The 12,234-nt window shown below is 39.7% G+C and overlaps 1 protein-coding gene across 2 annotated transcripts in view; it reads left to right on the top strand.

The window, feature by feature from the left end:
• Aff4 (AF4/FMR2 family member 4) overlaps positions 1–12,234 on the top strand; it is a 70,053-nt gene that overhangs the window by 34,181 nt on the left and 23,638 nt on the right. For both annotated transcript variants that reach the window (XM_036195969.1, XM_036195970.1), the window contains 2 exons: positions 7,292–7,328; positions 9,863–9,911. In XM_036195969.1, coding sequence (XP_036051862.1) covers positions 7,292–7,328; positions 9,863–9,911 — 86 coding nt within the window. The remainder of the gene's footprint in view (positions 1–7,291; positions 7,329–9,862; positions 9,912–12,234) is intronic.

Raw genomic sequence — 12,234 nt, forward strand, 5'->3', positions numbered from 1 at the left:
TGGCCTTAGAAAGGAATTTCTGTACAAGTCAGAATGAAGCAGAGTTGAACTGTGTTAGGAAGAAAATTTTAAGAAGATTTAAGCATACACATTAGGGAGAGAGAGATACACTCAGGAAACATAGGGAACACATCCAAGAGCATGGTTATAGGCTTCTGAAGAGTCTCCCATAAGCTCACATTAGCTGTAGATTGCATTTTGGTGGCTTCTAAAGTTATCCTAGCAGTTGCTAAGGAACGTCAGTGAGATCATAGAGGAATTCTGGTGATGGATAGGATTTCTGTTGATAAGGTAAAAACCTAGGTCACAAAGATCATATAGGAAATTAAGGTGTTTTTATTATAAAGTTTACAGATATGTATGATTTTTAGAAATTTTCACATTTATATCTGTGGAAGGCATATACTTAAAACTCATATATACCCAGTCCTTAAAAATGGTTCATTGCTATTTTAACATTATTATTGTTTGAAAATAACTCTGCATAAAAGGAGTATTATCTCTGTGTAAACAATCTCACAGCAAATGTTAATGGTGCTGGAATTACTGGTTCTGGTGAGAAATTTCAGCCAGACTCTGGAATGGGGTCTCTTTTCTTGTCCCATGTCCTCTTTAATATTCTCTGTCTCCCTTCCCCAGTCCCTACCCAACCTCTCATCTTCTGTGTCCCAGGGTGGTCTCAGACTCTGTATAGCTAAGAATGGCCTTGACAGTCTGATCCTCTTGCCATTGTCTTCCAGGCGTTGGGGTTGTATGCCCACCATTCCTGGCTGTTATCTAGATGCAGGATGAAAGATAAAAACACTCCCGCAGCTAGTATTTGTTTTCCTTCTCACCCCTGTCTGTTCGTTGAGCTTCTGTCTGGTGCCAGTTCTTTCTGTCCTCCCTGATCCTTCTGTTCTTTTTGCCGTGTACCTAAAACTAATCTTTAATATTTTTGTGTGTAGGGGCTGATATTATCTTGCTCTGTTGTCCAGCCTGGCTCAGAAATCCTGGGTTCAAGTTATCCCCTCCTCAGCTTCTCAAGGTAGCTGGGCCTAGTGGCAAGCGCCACAGTGCCTGGCTGTTTAGTTTGTTTAGATAGAGCCTCAACCTAGAGCCCAGGCTGGCCCAGACCTTGATGCCCTCCTGCCTGTGCCGTCCCTGGGATTACAGGTATTACCAAGCTTGGCTTTTCTTTTGTTGTTGTTGTTCCCTCTGGTTATAGAATTCTAACTTGTAGATGTTTTGGATTGAATAGTCTATATGTATGTGTCATTCTTTTCTTGTGCTTGAGGTTTGTTGAGCTTGATATTTGTGATTTGTAGTTTCTATCAAGTTAGGAATATCTTCGCGGTTATTTTCGCTACTCAGGTTCTTTCACGTTTCTTCCCTTCTCTCCACTTCAAGGACTCCAGTTAGTTAATGCAGTTTTCTGTTTTGTCATTCCATTTTATATTTCTTCTGCTGCAATACCATCAGGTTCTGTTCTTGATCTCTGTTAATGTATTGTGATCTCAGGTAGGGTTTATGCGTCTAAATCTCTGCTTTTTATTTATTTAACATATTAAGTTCTATCCCAAGCATTATATTTGACAGCCATGCTTGTTGATGACAACTTTTTTTTAAGCTGAGGATTGAACCCAGGGCCTTGTGCTTGCTAGGCAAGTGCTCTACCACTGAGCTAAATCCCCAACCTGATGACAACCTTTTTAAACAATGTTTTTTGTTTGTTTGTTTGCTTGCTTTTTAGACAGGGTTTTACTGCATAGAGATCCACCTGTCCCTGCTTCCCAAGTGCTGGGATTAAAGATATTCGATACCACACTAATCTACAAACATATCTAATAGAAAGCTAGGACAAAATGATTGCAGCGAGCTACAAAGATACTGGGTGATGGTGGATATATAAAGGAAGATCAGACGAATATGCTAGTAGCAGAATATTGAGAATGATTTTACAAGAATAGATATTTAGTCATATTTATATGATGAGCATAATGATGCGGTGAAAAGTGGGAACCAACTGATTCTTGGAAAATTTTGTCTTTTTTTTTTTCCAGAGCTGAGGACCGAACCCAGGGCCTTGCACTTGCTAGGCAAGCGCTCTACCACTGAGCTAAATCCCCAACCCCAACCTTGGAAAATTTTAAAGGCTTTGAGATTTGGTACAAACTTAGATGACAGTAGCTTTTGAATCTGAGCACAACTAGGTCATCCTTTGTCACAGGCAGAGACAGAATCCTTGGGTACAGTTGGCCTAGCATGTTAGATTTTCCAGTTTAAGTCTAGAGGTCATTAAAACTTGGTGTACTTGCTTATTGCAGTGGCCTCTGGGTAGTTTTCTGGGTGCTGTAGGCAAAATACTACACCATTTAGATGCTATTCCTCTCTAACTAAAAGAGATATTTAAATACAAGGGGAAGGGCTGGAGAGATGTCTCTGGTTAAGAGCACTGGCTTGCTATCCCAGAGGACCAGATAAAAACCACCTATAGCCGGGCAGTGGTGGCGCACGCTTGTAATCCCTGCACTCAGGAGGCAGAGGCAGGTGGATCTCTGTGAGTTCGAGGCCAGCCTGGTCTACAAAGCGAGTTCCAGGACAGGTTCCAAAGCTACAGAGAAACCCTGTCTCGGAAGAAAACAAACAAACCAACCACCCATAATAACTCAGTTCCAGGGGATCCAACACTCTGTTCTGGCCTTTATAGCCCGTAGGCATGCAAATGTTACATAAACATACAAGCAGCCAAAATACCCATAAACATAAATCAAAAATATTAAAAACAAACAAACCAAAAAAAGAAGAGGCTGGGCATGGTGGTACATGCCTTTATCCCTTCACCTGAGAGGCAGAGGCAGGTGGATCTCTGTAAATTCATGGCCACTCTGATCTACATAATGAGCTTCCAGGATAGCCAGGGCTACATAGAGAAACCCTGTCTCAAAACAAAACAAATAAATAAGAAGAAAGAATAGTGCATGCTTAGCCTAGACTAATGCCTGACACATAAAGATAGCTATTCAACAAATGTTCATTGACTGACTTCAGGTATAGAGATACACATATTGGGGTAACATGTATAATATAGTTTAAAGCTTTTTTGCTATTTATAGTTTGTAGATTAACTGTGTGAGCCCCAGTGACAGAAAAGAAGGAGAATGTTGTTACACCTAGGGAACTGTGGATAGCAGAGATGATATCAGGTAGAGTGTGAAGAAATAGAGTGCCAGTAAATGAGCACACCAAAATGGCTGTACCATTGATAATTTGAAAGTCATTTGTAAAAACAAGTGATAGGAGGTTTTGTAGTGTGAATCATAATTGGTCTTAATAATAAAAACTTGAAGCCAGATATCAGGGTAAATGCTGAAAGATCAGAGAGACAAGGGAGCAAGCCACAGCCACCACCTCTTACCTCGCCAACTCCTCAGCCTGAAAGGGGTGAGCTCCTGTCTCCTCCCACCTTATATTCCTCTCTCCACCCAGTCATATCACTTCCTGTCTCCACCTCCCCAGTGCTGGGATTAAAGGCATGTGCCTCCAAGTACTGAGATCAAAGGCATGAGATCCCAAAGGTAGGATTTAAAATGTGTGCTACCACTGCCTGGTTAACTAGTGGCTAGCTGCACACTCTGATCTCCAGGCAAGCTTTATTTGTTAGAGCACAAACAAAACGTCACCATAAAGTTTTAAGTTTAGGAACATATGGTGTGTGTGTGTGTGGGGGGTGATTTTAGTGTGTTTTTATTTTGAGACAGAAAGATTATAGACCTACTATTCAGGAATTCACTATGTAGTTCAGGCTGACTTTGAATGCACAAAGATCTGCTTGCCTCAGCCGTTTGAATGACAGGATTAATGGGAGTGGGGGGTGCACCACCATGCCCAGCCTTTTAGTATTTTTATACTTTGCTTAAATGCCCTTGAATTTGTACTAGGCTGTTGAATCATGCCTGTAATCCCAATACTTGGGATCTGTAGGCAGGAGAATAAGTTCAGGGCCATCCCTGGGTAAATAACAAGTTTGTCAGTGTGAGCTGCCTGAGACCTGCCTTAAACAAAACAAAACCAGAACTAGCAAATGCGCTGCAACCAAAACAGCTGCAGCCCCACAGCCAAGTGCTGTCTGCCCCGGAGCTCCAGGCCTAGGACTGACCCTCCCACTTCCTTTCTCCTGAACTGGAATTACAGGCTTGGCATTATTGTAGATTTTATTAATTTATTTTTGTTTGTTTTGTTTTGAGACAGGGTTTTTCTGTGTAGTTTTGGTACCTGTCCTGGATCTCGCTCTGTAGACCAGGCTGGCCTCGAACTCACAGAGATCCGCCTGGCTCTGTCTCCCGAGTGCTGGGATTAAAGGCGTGCGCCACTGCCGCTGGGCTGCATTTATTTTCATTATAGTTGAGTCATTCAGGATAAGGCCTTCATAGAGCTAGTAATGTCTTCTCTCTTGTTGTTATTCTGTTTCACTGGTACCTAGATGTTTGAGTGCATATGATGCAAAGATGGCCTGCAATCCTAGCCCTCATTCAAGATTGAGACAGTCGAGGAGTTCAAGGTCTTCAAAAGAAGGTTGAGGGTTATACCTAGGAAAAACAAAGAATGATGGTACATTGAGTGAAAAATAGGAAAGCCATGATGACACATTAAGACCTGGGTTTGCAAAAAACAAAATGGAAGCCGTAGTTGAGTGAAAGGGGAGGGCACTTCAATAAAGAAGATCCATTACATAGCCATCCTAGATGAAAAATAAAGATAGCCCGAAGGAGATGAGGTAGTTTTGCATTTGGTGGTGTTTTAGAGAGAACGTAGAAATGCTTTGTGACTAGCTGACAGCTGTCAAAGGTGAAAGAAAGGATTCAATGATTACTTAGAATTCAGGGCTTTTAACTTTGTTTTCTTTTTGGAAGACTGTCTTAGGGTTTCTTTCTTTTTTTCTTTTTTTTTTTTTTTTTTTGTTTGTTTGTTTTTTCGAGACAGGGTTTCTCTGTAGCTTTGGAGCCTGTCCTGGACTAGCTCTGTAGACTAGGCTGGCCTCGAACTCGCAGAGATCCACCTGCCTCTGCCTCCCGAGTTGCTGGGATTACAGGTGTGCGCCACCACCATCTGGCTTGACTTTGGGTTTCTATTGATGTGAAGAGACAGCGTGGCCATAGCAGCTCTTATACAGAAAACATTTCATTGAGGTGGTGGCTTACAGTTCAGAGGTTCAGTTCATTATCATGGCAGGGAGCATGGCGGTGTGCAGGCAGACATGGTCTCTAGAAGTAGCTAAGAGTCCTACATCTTTCAGGCAACAGGAAGTCGGCTGAGACACTGGGTGGTATCTTGAGCATAGGAAACCTCAAAGCCCACCCCCACAGTGACACACTTCCTCCAACAAGGCCATACCCACTCAAATAAGCCGTACCTTCCAATAGTGCCTATTGAGCTTATGGGGCAATTACATTCAGACTACTACAGAGACAGAATTTTTTTTGTTGGTTAGTTGGTTTTTTTGAGTCAAGGTTTCTCTGTGTAATTAACCTGGTTGTCTTGAAACTCATTCCATAGACCAGGCCAGCCTCTGCCTCTGAAATTCAGTTGATCTGTTTTTGTGTGTATCTGATTCGTTACAATAAGAATTCTCTGATGAATATGAAGTCATTAGGATTTGGCACTGTTTTCTTTAGTCTTCACATTAACTTCATTCCTGTGGCTGTGGCTCTTTGGTTGTACTGACACAATTTGTTGACAAGGTTATTTCTTCATTGAGTGATCTTGGCACCCTCTTTGAAAATTAGTTGACTTCTTTTTTAACAGCAGCTAAAAAGTTTTGTTTTATTTTGATTCGATTTTTTTAGAGACAGGGTTTTGCTATGTAGCTTTGGAGCCTATCCTGGAACTTGCTCTGTAGACCAATATATTTTAGCTTTCTTATTATTTGGGTTGCTTTTCCTCCCAGAAATTTAAAGGAAGTTTATGCTTATTTTTAAGTAGACTTTATATGAGTCTGTGTATAATTTGACATTATATCTTATAGTGCAGACTTAACCTGGAAAAATACACTTTCTGCATGAAGTTATTTGGAAAGTTACATTTCTGGTTTGTTAAAGCTTCTCTAATGCCATGTTCTATACTATTATAGAGCTTTAAAAAAGTTATATGCTGGATGTTGGGGAGGCAGAGGAAGGAAGACCTCTGAATTTGAGGGTAGTCTGGTCTACATAGAATTTCAGTTCAGCCAGAGCTACACAGTGAGACCCTATTTGAAAAGAACAACAAACAAATAATAAAAAGAAGTATGTGACAGTGTTTTCTTCACAATGCTAATGGTCTGTAAGATACTAGGACAGAAGGTGGGAAGGGAGTAGAGTGAGTGGTATGGAACACCCTTGTGGGGGCTTTATTTTTTAATAGAGAAGTAGTAGATTTTGAATGTATTATAGATTACATAGCTATTTTTATCCAGTATGCTTTTTTTTTTTTTTTTTTTTTTTTTTTAAAGACAGGCTCTTATGTAGCACAGGTTATCCTTGAACTCATTATGTAACTGAGGATGCCCTTCAATTTCCAATGTTCCAGCCTCTACCTCCAAAGTATTGGCATTACAGTTATGAGCCACAGTACTTGGTTTATGGGGTTTGAAGGATTTTAACCCAGGGTTCATGTATTCTAGACAAGTACTCTATCAACTGAGCTAAATCCCTAGCTCTTTTTTCAAATTAAGCCTTTTCTTTCCTCTTTTGGGTACTGGGAGATTGAACCCAGGACCTTGAGTATAGTAAACGAGTGCTGTCTACTACTTATTCCCACCTGTAGTCCAAGCATTTTCTCAGGACCAAGAATAAAAAATTTATTTTTGCTTAAAAGTATGTGTGTGTGGTATATGCAAGTGGCCTCAGGTGCCCAAGAAGACTATGGGAAGATGTCATGTCCCTTAGAATTGAAGATACAGAGGTTTGTGATCCTTCAACATGGATGGGTGCCAAGAACTGAACTCAGATCCTCAGTAAGAGCTTGCTGTTAACACTGAGACATTTTTCTAGCCCCAAGACCAAGAATCTTGAAATTGTTTGAACTCTGTAGGTCTCTGAATTAGAGTATGAGTATCATAGGTGCTGCTGGAAAGAAATGGAGTCTCTTGAGTAGCTTTGTATTATTTCTGTAAGCTCTGGTAAAGTCTGTTGTTTAGATGTAGCCATTCTATTCTTTCTGTATTTTCTCTTCCGTATATGTCGAAGCATTTTTATTGCTTGGAGCTTTTCTCAACTAAAGGATCTTTCTCTGATGCCATTATTTTGTATAACTTTCTGTTCCTTTCTCTTAGGAGTCACAGCAGTCTAACTTCGGCCCTGGAGAACAAAGTGAGTATTTGTTTTCTTGCTGGTTTTCAAGTTAGCTTATTTATTGGGCCTTTTTTTTTTTTTTAATATAGCCATGCCTTATAGTATGTTTAATTTTTTTACATGTCTTACTCTGATTTTATGATCTGATAAAAAAAAATAACAAGCTGAGCTTAGTCTTAAGAAAACTCAAGAACTCTAAGTCATTAAAAATCAAAATAAGGGGTTGGCAATTTAGCTCAGTGGTAGAGCACTTGCCTAGCAAGCACAAGGTCCTGGGTTCCATCCTCAGCTCTGGCAAAAAAAAAAGGATTAAAAAAAATCAAAATAAGCTGGGCATGGTGGCACATGCCTTTAGCCCCTCCCTGTACTTAGGAGGCAGAAGCAGGAGGATCTCTGTGAGTTTAAGGCCAACCTGGTTTACAGAGTAAACTCCAGGCTAGGTAGGCCTATGTAGAGAGAGACCCTATCTCAAAAAACAAACAAAAAATCAAAATAAACTTACTTATTTGAACTAATAGTTGAAATTTCATAAAGTCAGTTTGGTGGACACCTCACAAAGTCAAGAGCCATTCTGTCTTTCCGCTTCCTTCATGGTACTGGTCTTGTGGTGATAAAACCGAAGGCAGAAATGGTTATGTCAGCCCTGCCACAGGCTCTTTCTGTATTCCCTGTTCATTCTTCCTGAGTCTTCTGATCTGGGTAGAAAGCCTGCTGTCCTCTGCAACCTCACATTCACCCCCATTCTTCACTTCTCAGAACTCTGTGAAAGATGGCTGCAGAGAATGTGTGTGGAACCAAGAAACGTGCAGACTGATAGGGCTGAGGTCAGGGCCAGTGCAGGTGTTTGAGGGGTGCTGTGGACTCTGTTAGATAGGTTTATGCTGGCCTAAGAGTATTCCAAAAGATACGAATAAGATTTGTTTTTCACCTTTTGCTAGTTGGAGTTTGTGTGTGTGTGTGTGTGTGTGTGTGTGTGTGTGCGCACGTGCGCACAATTTTAATGCAAGAGATAAAACAAAAATTTATCTGTTTGTCTACAGAGCGTGTTCCAGAACAGCCAGAGCTGTTTTCACAGAGAAACCATGTCTCAGAAAACAAAAACAAAAAGCTCCTCTGTCTATATATTTATCATGTGTGTAGAAGGCATGGGAATGCCACAGTATACATATGGAGGTCACAAGACAACTTATAACAGTCAAACTTTAAATCTTTATGTTTATTTAATTCTACCTTATAGCTGTAGTTCTAGGTAAAAGAGATGGTAGTTTTTGAAGCAGGACTTTACTCTGTAGCCTTGGCTGTCCTGGTACTTTGAGACCCTTCTGCCTCTATCTCTGGACTGCTAGGATTAAAGGCATTCATCACCACACCCATCTTTGACATTGATACATCAAAAATAGCTAGCTATAAACCAAAAGTTTTTGATTTTCTCTTAAGACTATCTCCTCCTTATTTTTGTTCCACCTTCATTTACTTCCCCACTGTTTAATTATGGCAAATGAGATCATAAACTTCATCTTTTTAAAAATTGATTTTAATTGTATTTTCTACTGGATTTATTTTTATTTATTTTTTTGGGGTGGTCCTGGCCCTCGGGGATGAACTCCTTCTCAGGGTATGGGTCTCCAGCTGTGCTAGTCATTAGTATCTGCACCATCTTTACTCCAATACTGAATTTATTTTAAATGTTTATCAGTATGAATTCTAGTTTTCTCTTGTAATATTAAACCATGTTACATGAAATAATTACAGTTATTTATTAGCCTTCTACTAATGGACATGTATTTTATTTCCTAGCTTTTGTTGTTAAAGCTGTGCTATTATAATGCTGCATGTGGTGACACACACTTAGAACCCTAACTTTTAGGGCAGCTGAGACAGAAAGATTGCAAGTTCAAGGCCAGTCCAGGCTCTGCATTATAAATTTGGGCCAGCCTCGGCTGTGTAGTGAGACCCTGTCTTCAAAAAAAAAATAAATAAATCAAGGCCAGGTGATGGTGGTGCTCGCCCTTAATCCCAGCACTCGGGAGGCAGAGGCAGGAGGCAGGAGGCAGGAGGCAGGAGGCAGGAGGCAGGAGGCAGGAGGCAGGAGGCAGGAGGCAGGAGGCAGGAGGCAGGAGGCAAAGAGGCAGAGGCAGAGGCAGGTGGATCTTTGTGAGTTTGAGGCCAGCCTGGTCTACAAAGCGAGTTCCAGGAAAGGCTCAAAGCTACACAGAGAAACCCTGTCTTGAAAAAAAAAAATCAATAAAGCCATATTATTATTAATACCATGTTTCTATGTATGTGTGAGCTTTCCTCCAGATACTGGGTAGATTCCTTTCATTGAACTAGACCAGTAGCAGGACAGTTACAGTAGTGATAAAGTAAGTGAGCACATTACCTTCTCAAATGGCTGTGGAAGATGATTGCTTAGGAGAATGCCTGTGTCTCCTGTCCACTATGTGCAATGTATTTATTTGGATTTATATTTTTGAAGATACACATTTTGTATAGACATTTTATAATCTAAATAACCTATTATAGTTGCTCACTTCTATATCTTTTTGTTTTAGAAAGATACAATGCTTCTGCTAAAACATCAAATGGGCACCAGTCAAAATCGTAAGTTATTGTTTAATGGGTGTCTCTTTTCCCTAGAGGTTATCTGTAAATAGCTGGATATTTTAAATGCTAGAAATATTGCTCTTTAGTTTTTTAACAATTTAACCATTTATTTTGTATGTGTATATGTATGCATATGGAAGTCAGAGGCCAATTTGTGGGAGTCATTCTCTGGTCTAGGCTTAAGTTCAGGTTGTTGGGCATAGTAGTAAGCCCCTTTACCCACTGAGCCATTTCATTGAACTCTGGTTTTCAGTGTGAAACCAGAGGCCTTGTGCATTGAACTACATACATCCCCATTGAAACACTAATGTTTTATGACATACATAAGCTAACTTTATCTGTAAAGGGCCAGAGAGCATATTGTAGATTTTATGTCCTAAGTACTCAGTTTTGTCATTACAGTATAAAAGCTGTACAGACCACAGACATGGCTGTGCTCTATCTAATAATACTAACTTTGTTGTTTTTGTTTTTTGATACCAAGTCTCATGGTGTCTGGGCTGTCCTCAAACTCACCATATGTATTCAAGGATGACATGAACTTGATCCTCTTGCCTCTACCTCTTAAGTATTCAGATTATATTTAGGCAAGTGTCTTTATACCTGGGTTTTCTCTGTTTTGTGGTGATAGAGGTCCAGGTTATTTCACATGCTAGGCAAGTACCATACCACTGAGCAATATCTCCAGTCCAATAAAAATTTATTTACAAGACAATAGTGGAAAGCTGGTTCTGGAAATACTTGTCTATAATTCCAGCATTCAAAGGCTGAGTCAGGAGGATTGCCATGAGTTTAAAGCCAACCAGAACTACAAAAGCAAGCTTGACCAATCTGGGCTATATGTAGTAAAACCTTTCTTCAAAACAAAAAAACAACAAGCATCTCAACAAACAAAAGGAAAAGCAAAAACAGTAGTGGCCTAAGTTTGCCATGCAGTTTGCCCACTTCTAGTCCGAGTTCATAGTTGTGTGTATGAGTGTGTGTGTGTGTGTGTGTGTGTGTGTGTCCTGTTTTTTGAGACAGGGTTTCTCTGTGTATCTCCAGCTGTCCTGAAACTCACTCTATAGACTAGACTGTCTTGAACTCATAGAGATCATCTTGCCTGTGCTTCATGAGTGCTGGATTAAAGGCATGCACCAACAATGCATATTTAATAAAAAAAAATTATGTTAAAGATAGGATTCTTCTTAGTAAACCTTCCATTTAGCCACCGCATGCAACATCATTTCTATTATTTTGAAGTTTTCATATTTTTATTATATTTTGTAGGTAGAATCAGAAGTATGTATCACAGTAGGGGTAGGTGTATTAGATGATAATAAATTACATCTAGAGTGTGAGCACCTGATTCCTGAGATTAACAGTTTAACTCAGTGATTAAAACAAAGTTCTAAAGAAACAGCAATTATGTGGCTTTCTGTACCCGCAGCCACAGACCACAACCTCAGCCTAATAGCTTCTTCATGTAACAAAAGGAGGACTGAGAAGGAACTGCATGAGCAAAACCAACTTCCATACACTGCTGAGAAACTCACTGTGTCTTTGTTACTATATCTTTATGCCAAAAACTAATAATGCATGTCTGCTCCATATGGGCATACCACTTTGGTTGCTGAGGAAACAAACATGCTGGACCTAGAGAGGTGCAGTAAAGGCTTTGACATACTTACATATGTAAACAGGTTCATTGAGCTGCCATTATTAAATCATAAGGGCTGAGAGAATTCAGAGGAAGTCCATTTTCCTTACTGGATCAGTCATAGAGATATGCCAAGCCCTTGTTAAAAGAAAACTTTTTAAAAATTCCATTTACTGAACTAATTTTAAACCACTTCTCATATTACATAGTCATCTGGTTACTTATTTCAGGTGATTGTGTGTGTGTGTGTGTGTGTGTGTGTGTGTGTGTGTGTATTTTGAATTTGGGCGTCAGATTTAAAATGCAGATTAGGCTTTGAAGGGGAGGGCAGGTAGTTTTACCGCTGTGAAGAAGACTTCTTCCTACTACTGAACGGAGACCCACAGCACTTTAAAAAGAAAGGTAATGAGCAAGTCAATATTTTCTAGGGACAGATCTCCCAAACTTTATGTTAATTTTTCCTTCATGAAAAAAACAAACACAGGATGTTTCGTGTTACTCTGATTTAAAATCTAATGATTTTGGACTTAAAGAAAACTTAAATCTTTGATTTTACTTAAAAAATTATAGAAATTGTCAGCTTATTGTATTTATATATTTTTAATTCAATTTGAATTTTGGTGAAGGAAGATTTAGAACTTGGATTTAAAAATTCATACACAGTCATTTCTTACCCCAAAC

Source organism: Onychomys torridus, chromosome 8, assembly GCF_903995425.1.
Source record: "Onychomys torridus chromosome 8, mOncTor1.1, whole genome shotgun sequence".
NCBI lineage: Eukaryota > Metazoa > Chordata > Mammalia > Rodentia > Cricetidae > Onychomys > Onychomys torridus.